Source organism: Nelumbo nucifera, chromosome 7 (genome assembly GCF_055504915.1).
Source record: "Nelumbo nucifera cultivar China Antique chromosome 7, China Antique-T2T, whole genome shotgun sequence".
In the NCBI taxonomy this organism is placed as follows: domain Eukaryota; kingdom Viridiplantae; phylum Streptophyta; class Magnoliopsida; order Proteales; family Nelumbonaceae; genus Nelumbo; species Nelumbo nucifera.
Genome location: NC_142655.1, coordinates 54,948,139 through 54,961,852, shown reverse-complemented (window position 1 = coordinate 54,961,852; position 13,714 = coordinate 54,948,139). Strand labels below are relative to the sequence as shown.

Below are 13,714 nucleotides of genomic sequence, written 5' to 3'. Positions count from 1 at the left end.
TTACAAATGCCATCATAATTTATCTTACTACCATTGGCAACATGAACTGCAAAGGGAGAGGTATATAGGACTGTCATACCTAGTTGGTGAGCAAGCTCATGAGTTATAAAATTGAGGGAGCTCCCGCTGTCTATGAGGATTGATATGGTCCTACCTCTGAGCCTCCCAATGACCCTCATGGACTGAATTGAGGTCCCACCGGTCAGGGCTTGCAATGATATCTCCAGCACCCCACTGTCAGTGTCCCCTTCCTCCTGCCCCTCTCCAACTGCATCGACCTCCACTAGATCATCTTCTGGCTCGTCCATGTGAAGTAAAAAGAACTGCTGAGATTTGCACCTATGACCCGGGCCAAATTTTTCGTCACAGTTATAACACAATCCTTTCTCACGTCGGGCCTGCATCTTGGCCCAAGAAAGACGTTTTAAAGGGACAGTGTTTTTAAGAGTTAGGGCCTTACTGGGCTGTGGGTAGTGGTGGCAATTGGGCGGATTGGGTTTGGTTTGGTTTGGGTTGAGCTTCAACCCAACCCATGTAATCCGCCAACCCATTAATGACCCAATTATATAAAATTAAATGGGTTGGGTTCAACCCAAACCCGCTTTAACCCAATCCAACCCCTCCAAACCCATTAATCTTATATTTATGTACTTAAAAAAGAAACTCTCTCTTAACAAATAAGTTGGTCATAGCTTGGTGGTAATAGTAGTTGCTATTTACACAAGTGGTGAAGGTTCAAATCACGTTACATGCATGTTATTTTTACACAAGCGGCGAAGCCATTTGACTATGTTTGGGTTTCGGGTTTGACCGAACCACCTAGGTTCAAACCAGTCAGACCAACTTGAACAATCTAATTGGATTATCTTTGAGCTAATCTCATTAAGGGTGGTTGAACTGTTTAGATCTAGATCAGTCCAGTCGGACCGGTTCAGCCAATGGTGGATTGACTTGGACTGGCCCATATCAGGTTTGTGCACGGGTTTGGGACCGAAGCGGGTCAAGAGAAGTAAATCGGGCCGGTCCGGATTCGGGTCGGGTTGTGCGAATATTGGTAAGACCGGACGGTCCAAACCGGGCAAAGCAACCGGGTGTCGAACTATCCTGCACTAGCCTGTTTCGGATTCGGGTCGACCTGGATCGACATGTACTATGTTGGGTCGGACCGCTAACCAACCCGAACGAACCGGACCGAGGTGATCGGGTCTGTTCATATTTAGACCAAGTTGAGCTGGTCCAGACTCGAGTCAAGTTGATTTGGATTTATGTCGAATTGGGTGAAGTGTGTTGATTCGAGACAAAACTAAATTTAGTCAATAATTAATTGAAAATTAATGCATTAATTATAAATTATTTCATTCAAATGAAGAAAATAAAAAAAAGGCTAAGGAATTAGTACTTATTTTTGCAATGGTTAACCCAATGGTTATCCACAACCCTACCCAACCCAACCCATTTAAATGGGCGGGTTGGGTGATCAACCCATTTCCAACCCGCCAAGTAAATGGGTGGGTTCAGCGGGTTGGGTGAAAAATTGCCACCCCTAGCTATGGTCTCAGTGGTGGGCCTGTTCCCACCCGTTTCAGGTGCATGCTTCGGCAACAGCCCATCGGATCTAGGGGGGTCCTCAGGAGAGGTCCACTGGGTCGAATTGCTTTCCTTACCCGGTCCAACCTCTCTTCATGCAACCTTGCAAACCCTATCGCTGCTGTCTATGTCGTTGGGCGTAGGGCCTTCACTTCCAGACGAATATCATCCCTCAACCCACCAATGAAACTTCCAACCAGCGCATTCTCCGGCCACCCGAAAACCCTGGAGGCTAATTTCTCGAACTCCGACTAGTAATCCTAGACTGTGCCGGGTTGTTTTAGCTTCGACAAGACTTCATCACAGTTCTTGTAACCTGTTGGTCCGAAGTGGATGCATAGAGCGTCGGTGAAATCAGACCAAGTGATTTGGGGGTGGGTTCAATGAAACCATTGATACCAGAGTATGGCATCACCATCTAAATGAATGGAAGCTATGGCTACTCTTTGGTGCCCCTGCACCTCATGATACTCAAAATATTGCTCAGCCTTGAAGATCCAAGGGATTGGATCTCCCCCAACGTAAGATGGGAAATTGATCTTGGTCGCCCGCGCCGACCACGGCTGTCCCCGACGGTGACTACCCTGACTCGACTTCTCTTGGTCAGCGTTTCTTCCTTCAGCCGCCAACTGTTCTCTCCTGGAGATTATACATCCAGAGCCTCCTTCATCTCCTTCATGTCCGAGGCCATTTGATGAAGGCCAACCTCCAGACTATTCACCCTGTCATCGATGGACACTGAACGAGTGTGGGGCATCTCTGCTTGATGACGACCTGGCTCTGATAGCACAAATGGTGAGATCTGCTCACTGCAGGAACCTGTTCGAGGAGTTCAACCTCCTGAAATGAGAGAGAGAGAGTCGAAGGCAAATACTATTTATGTTTCATTGTCTGTTCTAACTAACTGGTAGAATGAACAGTTGTCCTCAGATATCAGATGTGGCTGATGTGGCCTGAGTGTTAACGGCTGCATGGGTGTGGCTCCTCTTCTTACGACCAAACACCAGCTCGATGGGAGGCCTGGGCCTAGCAGCGAAAGTCTGTAATGGGCCTGGTTCTGATTGGGCCGTTACCGGGTTCTCATCAATTTTTTCCTTCTTCCTGGGTTGGGTTTACATGGCTTAATTGCTGTTAGGAAAGAGAACACACTAATTATATTTTGCTACTATTATTCTGTAGTGCATTTCAACTTGCTAATTGCACTTTTCTATGCATATGTTCTTAGAACTGATGTTTATTTGAAGACTTCAATGCCCTTATGCGTGTAAAAGTTAAAGAAGAACAACAATACAAGCATCCTGTTTTCATTTTTTTTTCTTTTTCATAGAATTGTGCACAATAATCTCATTTTTTTTGTTCTCTTACAATTTATTTAAAATGATCTTGTGACTTGGGTTTAACTTTTCATTTATTTCCTGAAATTTTAGTAGGAGGGTGTCTCAGTTTTTTAAAGAATATTTCCCTATCTCATGTTGTATAGAAATATGTTTATCATTTTTCTTTTTTGTTTTATTCTGCAGGACATCCTACGGTTCCATGCAGTTTACTGGCCAGCTATGCTAATGTCAGCTGGGCTAAGTATTCCTAGGACGGTCTTTGGTCATGGATTTCTGACAAAGGTAGTTAACTCCATAAACGCCACACTGCATCAATGGTAGAGATTGTATTAACTAATTATGATGTATAATCCCTTGGACAGACCCTCTACTTAAAGATAATGTGGTATAATTTCTCATATTTCATGAGGATAATAGAGCTCTGGACCTCTTGGCCAGGTGAGCTCATCACATGATGGTTTTATTATGTGGTCTGTCAGGGCTTCTTCTGTTAGATGTATCGTGGGTTGGGCTTATTCCCTGTTTCATTTGTTACCTTTTACCAACTTAATAAAAAAAAGAAAGATGCGCATCTTCAATGAACAGAAATCCAGAATAAGATGATGAAAAATATGGAATCACATTCAAAATGCATCATCTCTCATCATTCTAGGCTACAAAGTGTAGTTAAAAACTATTGCTGCTAGGCATGGCATATCAACTGGCCTGTTTTTTTGATCTCTCTTAGGATGAAAGATCATTGGAATAATGATATGGAAGGTACTTTAGGCTGTGGGAATGATGTTATACAAAGATTGCACCTAGGGTTGCAATGGTGGGCTTGGGTTCAACAATTGTTAAGATTTGAATGGCTGTGGCCTAAGGGTTGATACAATGTAAATTCTTGGAATTAAGTACCCCACTTGACCTCTAATTTCATCTTGGGATTAGCATACCTGCAATCTCTTCTTTAACTATCTATCTTCTACAAAGTTATGAGCACATGAATGTGGCTTTCTTGGGTGAGTAATGAAAAGTGAGGATGTGGTTTTTCTATTTGCTAGCCACTTCAGTTGGGATGTTGGTGCTTGTGAAGGGGACCTGTCCACATTTTATTGGGCCATAATGGGATCATGTTAGAAATCACCCCATCACTAAAACCTCCTCCTTTCATTTTTTACCATAACTCCTTTTATCTTTTGAAATTTAAACTTGGTCCCTATACTGACCCGACCTGTCACCTTCATTTTCAACCTCTCACTACGACCTTTCCTCTCCCCTATCACCTTGAAAAAGCCTAAAATTTTCATTAGCTTCATTCCCTTTAACTTTCACCTCTCCAACCTTATCAACTTCTGAGAAATATTGTGCCGCTTCCTGCCACTACAATACATAGTTCAAAAACCACACCCAAGTAAATGAGATCTAACTGTCTAGGGATTGACTTGATATCCTCTGTTTCAATGAGGAGTTGCACAAATTGGATCTGCTCCCATGTCCCATTGTGATAATCAAAACGTTTGAACCTCCTGCATGCATTGCCTAATGCATTGATCGTCGTGTGCTCCAAGCATGCAAAGGGACACTATAAGCATCTGTTATGAAACTTATTTATTAGTTCTCTGTTTGTATGCTGTTAGTATGCTGTCAGCCTAGTCAACCTAGGTGCTGTCAGCTAGTTTTTTCTTTTCTTTCTTGTTATTTGTTTATTGTTAGGATTTGCCGCCCAGGGGCATTATTGTAACTTCTGATCTTCTAATTTTAAGTGAATATAAATAACAAGCTGGTAGCCGCCAGCCCTTGTCTTTGATTCTCAATCGAACCTCTCTCTCTCTCTCTCTTCTCTTCTCTCTCTCTCTCAGGAAAGATCACATGGTATCAGAGCTATAATTCTAGGCTCAAATTTTTTTCTCATCTAAATCTCAGTTCTTTTTTTTATTTTTCTCTTGATCTCTTGGATGTGGAAGACCAAGAATTCTAATCGGACTGATCAGAGTTCTTGCGGCTGTTGTTCTTTGGGTTCTTCCTTGGTCATAACACCAAGGAAACCCTAATAGAAGAGGGGCGATGCTGGAATGACTCTCCTCTCTTAGTTCGATGCTGTGAAAATTTTTTTCTGGGTTTGCACCTTCGTACAGGTGCTGGACAGGGGTATGTGTCTGTAGAGAAGATGGGCCGAATGGCCCATAGACTGTCATTTCATGTTATGTTATGTTTCTTCTCTCTGTTGTGGGCCTTATTTTGGGCCCATACTCTGTAATATTCTGTTTTTTGTATTTTCCTGCTCACTCAAGGGCCTTTCTGTAATTTGTCAAAGATTAACTTATTAATAAGATGTTTAGAGTGTTAGAGAGGGTTAAGGTTCAAACCTCTTACTCTCTAACACTCACTGCCGCCAGCTCTCTCTTCTCTTCCTCTCTTGTTTGCCCATTTTCTCTGTGGTCTATGCTGTGAAGGGCTCTGAAGGCCTTGGTTTTGAGGTTTACACCTTTGTACAGGTGCTGGACAGGGGTATGCGTTTTTTTTAATCATGTGCTGTGTCGAACTGTTAGTAGGCCTTTGTTAATGACTGCTTGTGGCCGAACTATTGCTGTTAGTAGACTGTTTTCAGTAGCCTGTTAGAAGACTAGTTGCTGGACTGATTATTGGGCTATTCTAAGGGCCGAACAATTGCTGGACTGATTTCAGCAGTATCTTTCTCATTCTGGAAGTGAAAATTCTTGGGAGTTTAGCATTCTGTTTGTGTGTTATTTGGTCTGATATATTTGTGACCCTTTTTTCTCAATGGCAAACTATGATTCAACATCATTTGGAGTTACACCAACTCGTAGTACAACTGGTATGGGGGGGTGAACACATGATGTTTCCCATGCCAATTACCCCTTTAAATGGCCTGCATTACCTGGAATGGGCTAAATGTGTGAAACTTTATGTAACAGCAAGGGAAAAAGCTGGTTACATAAATGGCAGAGTGAAAGAACCCAAGTGTGAGACATCTGAACATGATAGGTGGGACCAAGAAAACAGTATGGTGATGTTTTGGCTCCTTGCAGCCATGGAACCCGATGTGAAGAACTTTATGTGGGCAGACACCGCTAGTAAGATTTGGGAACATGCCAAAACCACCTATTTTGAGCAAAGGCATTATGCAAAGATTTACCAGTTGCAAGCTGAATCCTCAACTTGTAAACAGGGAAATCGTAGTTTGTCTGCCTATCATTCAGCCCTGACTTCCGTATGGAAAGAATTGGATCACTATCGGGCTATAGAGTGGAAACATGATGATGGTGATGCTAAGGCCTATAAGAAGCTGGTTTCTCAGTAGTGGGTGTTTGCTTTCTTGTTGGGACTGAACCCTGCTTATGAACCCTTGAGAAAGTTCAGATCTTAGGAAGCAAAGAGTTGCCTTTGGTTCAAGAGGTATATGCCCTTGTTCAATCTGAAGAAAGTAGGCAGAGTGTGATGGTTACAACTGAGGGGGAGCAACAGGTAGCATTGGCTGCAATGAGTAATAGCAATATGGGGAAGAAAAGTGACTCTAACAAGGCTGATGATAAAGACAAGTTGTTTTGTACCCACTGTCGGCGCTCGTGACATTCACGTGACACATGTTGGGAAATTCATGGGAAGCCCAAGTGGGCAGTGAAGAACCAAGAACAAGGTAAAGTGCAAGATCAGAAGAAGCCGAATACAACACATAATGCAACGCATGTGGCAACCCAAGATACTTCGGTTGTTGGTACTACTCGTGACCATTTTACTAGTTTTGACCCCAAGGAAGATATCATGAATTCCTTCAGAGATCACTTGGAGTCGTATGGTAGGGCTTTACGACAAATGGATAGTTCAACTACTGGTACTCCTACTTCATTTGCATCTACATCAGGTAATGCGGCTTCTGCATTCCATGTCACTACTACCACTATTTCCCCTTGGATCGTTGACTCAGGGGCCTCTAACCACATGACCGGTAAGCCAAATTTGTTTAAGATTTATAGCCTTTTGTCTGGAAGGGATAAAGTGAGGCTTGTAGATGGATCATTCTCCTCCATTGCAGGCCAAGGATCAATATCCCTTCCCCATGGCCTTAACCTAAATAGTGTGTTGCATGTTCCCTAACTTCTTATAAATTTGCTTTCAATCAGTAGCATCACAAACTCTTTAAACTGTAGTGTAACCTTTTTTCTTGGTTCATGTGTTTTTCAGAATCTAATTTCTGGGAGGACGATTGGTAGAGGAAGCCTAAAGGATGGTCTCTATATTCTCGACAACAAAGCTGGTCTCTCGGTGTCGTCCTCGGAGTCATATAGCAGTCAAATAAGAGTCAAACTTTTTTGTGGCATAGTCGGTTAGGTCATGTTTCATTTGAAATAGTGAAGTCTTTGTTTCCGTTTTATTTTAAGTCATGTTCATTGTCCGATTTTCAGTGTCAAACATGCCAGTTAAGCAAACAATGTAGAACAACTTTTCATTCAAGTAATAAAAGATCCAGTTTTCCTTTTCATATCGTGTATTCTGATGTATGGGGGCTTACTACTATAATCTCTGAGGGCGGGGTATAAGTGCTTTATCACTTTGATCGATGATTTATCCTACTATACATGGGTATTCCCGATGCGTAGCAGAGATGAAGTTCCAAAGATCGTGAAAGAATTCCAGAGGATGGTGTTTATGCAGTTCCATGTTGAAATACAAATCTTTCAATCAGATAATGCCAAGGAATGTTTCCATGGTGAGCTTAATGATTTCTTTGCCTCCCATGGATCTATTCATAGGAGCTCATGCGCAAGAACACTGCAACAAAATGGTGTTTCCGAAAGAAAAAACAAACACCTTCTTGAGGTAGCTCAAGGGATGATGTTACACATAAATGTTCCAAAAAGGTTTTGGATGGATGCTATACTTGCAGCTACTTATGTCATCAATCGCATGCCCTCCAGAGTGCTGAACTACATGGCCCCTCATCAGTTGTTGTTCCCTCAGTCTCCTTTATTTTCCATTCCCATGAGAGTCTTTGGTTGTTGTGCCTTTGTCCATGATTTGTCTCCGTCTCAGGGTAAGTTAGACCCTTGGTCCATTCCTTGTATCTTTCTGGGGTATCTCTCCTCTCAAAAGGGGTATCAGTGCTTTGACCTCGTTAGTCATAAATTTTTTGTCTCTATGGATGTGTCCTTCTTTGAGTCTGAACCGTTCTTCCCTACTTCTCCTTAGGGGGAGAGTAGTGTGGAAGAGGAGAAGCAGGTTCAGGTCCGCCAAGTCTCTCTTCCTTCTATTCCGGACTTGGCCCCCCTTTCGTGTCTTCCAACGTACACGCCGTAGAGATCAGCAATGTAACAAAGATGTGGAACTACCAAACACTAAACTTCCAAGATCGTCAGACTCCCAAGAGGTAAGTCCAAACCCTGCTACACCTATTGACACCCCTACTCTTACTGTGGATGACCTTGATATTCCTATTGCTCAAAGAAAGGGAGTTAGGTCATGCACTACCAAACACCCCATCACCTAGTGTGTCTCCTATGATCACATTTTCCCCTCATACCGAGCCTTTCTATTTGCAGTTAATTGCATCCCTGTAGCCAGAAAATGTTGCATAAGCCTTAAAATACCCTGAATGGACATATGCTATGAAGGAGGAGATTAATGCCCTCCATAAAAATCAAACTTGGGAATTGGTGGATCTTTCAAGGGGGAAAGACCCAGTGGGGTGTAAGTGGGTGTTTACAGTTAAACACAAGGCGGACGGGACAGTTGAAAGATATAAAGCAAGATTAGTAGCGAAGGGGTACGCTCAAGTGTACGAAGTTGACTATGATGAGACATTTGCTCCGGTAGCTAAGATGAACTCAATCTGAGTTCTTTTATCATTAGCTGTGAATCTTGATTGGGAATTGAAAATAAGGTGTGTAAGCTAAGAAAGTCTCTCTATGGTTTGAAACAATCTCCCGGGGCTTGGTTCAGTAAGTTTCATATGGCAGTTCAGCAAGTAGGGTTCAAGCAATGTCAGTCCAATCACACACTCTTTGTGAAGAGATGTCAGGAACAAGTTGCTGTTTTGATAGTATATGTGGATGATATTCATCATTACAGGAAATTGGAGTTTAGAAATACAACAGTTGAAACAATTCCTTGCATCTAAATTTGAAGTGAATGATCTAGGTCCTCTAAAGTATTTTCCTGGAATCGAAGTTGCCTGCTCAAAAAGGGGTATCTTCATTTCTCAAAGGAAGTACACTCTTGATCTGTTACAAGAGACATGCAAGTTAGGTGCAAGGCCAGTAGATACTCCTATGGATGTTGATCATAAATTGGGTAACTGTGATGGTGAACCTCTGAAAGATGTAAAACAGTTCCAAAGGTTAGTGGGGAAGTTGATTTATTTGTCCATGACTCGTCTAGACATTGTCTATTCGGTTGAGGTCCTAAGCCAATTCTGCACTCTCCTAAGAAACCTCATTTGGAGGCAGCAGAAAGAGTTCTTAGATACTTAAAAAAGTATCCAGGAACAAGTCTACTATTTAGTAAGCATAATCATCTGAAGGTGGAAGTCTTTACAGATGCTGATTGGGCAGGTGCTGTGGATGACAGAAAGTCCACAAGTGGGTATTGCACATTTGTGGGAGGAAACCTAGTGACATGGAAAAACAAGAAACAAAGTGTGGTAAACAAGGTCAAGTGCTGAAGCGGAGTATAGAGCTATGGCACATGGGGTGGCTGGAGTTCTTTGGCTGAAAAATCTTCTAGGGGAGCTTGGATTTTCTGTTCATAATCCTATGTCTCTTTACTGTGACAACAAGAGAGGACCAAACACATTGAAGTGGACAAACACTTCATAAGGGAAAAATTGGAAAAAAGGGAAATTTGCATCCCTTATGTCAACTCTAAGGAACAACTTGCTGATGTCCTCACAAAAGGACTTCCATACTCGCGACACAATAAGTTGTGTGACAAGTTGGGCATGATAAACATATAAAACCCAACTTGAGGGGGGAGTGTTGTGAAACTTATTTATTAGTTCTCTGTTAGTATGCTGTCAGCATAGTCAACCTAGGTGCTGTCAGCTAGTTTTTTCTTTTCTTTCTTGTTATTTGTTTAGTGTTAGGATTTGCCGCCAGGGGCATTATTGTAACTACTGATCTTCTTATTTTAAGTGAATATAAATAACAAGCTGGTAGCCACCAGCCCTTGTCTTTGATTATCAATTGAACTTCTCTCTCTCTCTTCTCTTCTCCTCTTCATCCTCTTCTCCTCTCTCTCTCTCTTATCTTCTCTCTCTCTCTCTCGTCTCTCTCTCAGGAAAGATCACAACATCAATCCAAACGTAGTTTTGTCTGCAACCTTTTTGTGCTGGCCGCCCGCAGCTGCAAAACCAAAGCTAAGAGACTATAAGACTATAAGGGAGAGAGAGACGAACAAGAGAGAGAGAGAGGGAAGTAAGAAGGTGAGCGGCCGTGGAATGGATTACGATTAACAGCGAAGATGGATCCAGATTTAGTAGCGAAGGCATTTGTGGAGCACTACTACTCCACATTCGATGCGAACCAGGCAGGGCTGGCTAACTTGTATCAGGAGGGATCAATGCTCACATTCGAGGGCCAGAAGATCCAAGGCGCTCAGAATATTGTAACCCACCTCACCGGCCTCCCCTTCCAGCAGTGCCAGCACAGCATCTCCACCAACGACTGCTAGCCCTGTGGCCCTGCTGGTGGCATGCTCCTCTTCGTTAGTGGTAATCTCCAGTTCGCCAGCGAACAACACACTCTCAAATTCAGTCAGATGTTCCATTTGATGCCAACCCCACAGGGAAGCTTTTATGTGCTGAATGACATTTTCTGGTTGAACTATGCTTGAATTTGAGGATGATCACCTGGGAACTGGGGACATGGGGGGATTGGGAGATGTTTGGTTGGTAGGGATGTCTGGGACTAGAATCAGTTTGTTTGATTCAGTTTAGTTTTTTAGACTTTGTGAGATTATTGGGGAGTTTTCCATGGTTTCTTGCTTGTTCTGTGTTCTTTCTTTCCAATATTTTACATCTTGTTATCAGGAACTGTGCCCCTTGGTGTTCTGTTGCAATCGAACCAAATGCCACCAGATTTAACCATTCAAAAAATAAAAAAAAAACAATTCGCTCTAACAATGGCCGATGGCGTCTTCCTATCCAACCTTATTTCTGGATTTCTTAAAACCTAATTTCTCTTTCAAGAGCTGTTTCCATATCCTTCTTTCTTCTGAAGCTAAACAGAAACAAGCAAGCTCGCAACCTTCTAACACAAGAAAAACTAAATCTCCTCCATCCTGAACTTGCCCAGTGCTCCACGTAGGAATCGCAATCTCTCTTTCAACCTCCCCACCTCTTTAACTACTACTCCCTCCAACATTTTCAACTACAATTTCCACCCAAAATCAACTTGAACCAGAAAGTCTATTCTTCAAGGTCTTCAATAAATATTGTGCAACACTTGTAAATCTCTTTGTTAGTTTGGTTTTTCATCCTTAGTGTTTTGATTTTTTTTTTTTTTTGTGATAAAAAAAGCTTTTAGGGCCATATGCAAGCAAAAATTATGATCATGTTGTCTCTCATCTGTTGTACATTCTACAATGCAATTTGTGTTTACTCAACTTATAATGACGTTAAATATCTGAGTGGTAAGTTCTGATATTATATCTTATATATATTTTCATTTCATGTAGCTATGCCTTTTATTTTGAAAATTTTAGGATGGCATGAAGATGGGGAAGTCACTTGGTAACACACTTGATCCAAAGGATTTGGTGAACAGATTTGGATCTGATGCAGTAAGGTATTTCTTCCTCAGGGAAGTGGAATTTGGAAGTGATGGAGACTACTCGGAGGATCGTTTCATCAATATTGTCAATGCACATCTTGCCAATACAATTGGTAGATCTAGTTTTATTATTCTTACTTTGATGGTTAAGGTTACTTTTGCTACTAATTGCTCAGATTAATTTTATGCTGTGTTCATTTGCAGACTATTTATTTGCAGTTGTTTGGAAAAGTTCATTATTCTATAGTTAGGACCTTGTGTCATGTATGCTAAAGCCCATTAAACACTGTCTGATTTTGCAAAACCAATTAGCCAAGCGAGTCTCTTTAGATTTTATCCTATGTAACGAGTTATAAAAGAAGCAAATTGTAGACCTGGTAGAAACATTGTGAAATATTCAAAAATATAGAACACTATTTTATGTAATGATAAAAGATGCATAGGTAGACCCTTTTAAGTTGTTATCTTGTTCCAAGTCCTCAAAATGGCATGATGAAGTTCAAGCATAATTCAAACTCATAGAAATTGCAAATGATTATAATAGATCAACCGAATAATTTATTATACAATAAAAACTAATATTTAAATTGATGTTTGAAAAGAATTTCAAGCTGGCTTAAAGTTTTGGTCATGTCTATTAGGTGGGCAATAACACTATTACTCTGCGTATCTAAAACATTGTTACTGTAGAGGAGATGGGCCAAATGGCCCATAGACTGTCATTTCATGTTATGTTATGTTTCCCTCTGTAATGGGCCTTATTCTGGGCCCATACTCTGTAATGTTCTGTTTTTTGTATTTTCTTGCCCACTCAAGGGTCTCTCTGTAATATTTCAAAGATTAACTTCTTAATAAAATGTTTAGAGTGTTAGAGGGAGGTTAAGTTCGAACCTCTTACTCTCTAACCCTCATTGCCGCCAGCTCTCTCTCTCTTCTTCCTCTCTTGTTTGTTTATTTGCTGGTTTGCATCTAATCTCAAGTAGTTCCATACATCAAGAGGACTGTTTTTCAACTTGGTATCAGAGCGGGACATTGCTTGGCGTGTTCCTCATGTGGTTCTAGTTCAGCCAACTGCATGAGGAGGTTCTAGGGCTGAAAGTTTATAGTCATTCGTCTGGTTCTTGGAGGTCATTGGAGGGTGCCCAAGTCTCTACACACTTGGAGAAGGGTTTGGTGACCAGGAAGAATCAGAGAGCAAGGTGTTCGGCTTGATTTGAAATCAGAGAAAAGGATTTCGAAGTTATCTCAGAGAGCAAGGTGTTCGGCCTGGTTTGAAGTTCAAATCAGAGATTCTCTTACTGTAAGTTTTTTCTCAGTTCTTTGCTGGGTTATTTTGTTGTTTGGGAGGACTGTTAAAGCATTCAAACCCCTCCTCCATTCTGCCCTACTGTTGCTGGACTAATTCAACTCAGAAATTTCTGGGTTATTTTGGAAGAGCTGTTCGGCTGTTATTGGACTGCCAAGCTGTTGGAACTGATTTAAACTAAGTGGTACTAGTCTCATCTTCATCCCAGCCTCTTCTTGGACCTATACAGAACACTTTGAAGTGGTTTCTTCTAGTTAACAGTAGGCTGTTAACTACTGCACATTGAGTGTTTGACAAAAGGTCTCTTAAGGACTGTGGCCTTTTTTTTTTCTTTCTCTTTGGGACAACGGTTGTTGGGGACCTGAAATACCTTGTGATTGGGGGGTTTGCTGGTTGCCCTTTGAAGGCTAAAACAATATAGAAAGAACTACCACCGAGCTGGACTGTCACAGTTATCAAGATTGAACTGATTCTATGAGCTGGTTGTTGTTGCCTATTCAGCTCAAACTAAGCTCATCAAGACCCCCAGTACTTTGGAAAGCTTATTAAAATCCTAATTGGAGCCTTTACATGATGGATTTCTCAAACCTTGAAAACAAGAATGCTGCTGAATATGGACAGACTTTGGGAACTCCAGCCGATTCTATGTTGGCTGTAACTATAGTTAAACTTGATGGGACCAACTACTTGGCTTGGTCTCAATCAATGAAAATCCA

General features: G+C 41.6%; 1 protein-coding gene and 1 pseudogene across 1 annotated transcript in view; both read left to right on the top strand.

Moving 5' to 3' along the window:
* The window catches only part of OVA1 (methionyl-tRNA synthetase / methionine-tRNA ligase / MetRS (cpMetRS)), a 68,800-nt gene that overhangs the window by 25,058 nt on the left and 30,028 nt on the right, over positions 1–13,714 (top strand). The window contains exons 8-9 of the mRNA XM_010262277.3: positions 3,108–3,206; positions 11,625–11,805. Coding sequence (XP_010260579.1) covers positions 3,108–3,206; positions 11,625–11,805 — 280 coding nt within the window. The remainder of the gene's footprint in view (positions 1–3,107; positions 3,207–11,624; positions 11,806–13,714) is intronic.
* Positions 9,882–11,605, top strand: LOC148790507 (nuclear transport factor 2B pseudogene; annotated as a pseudogene).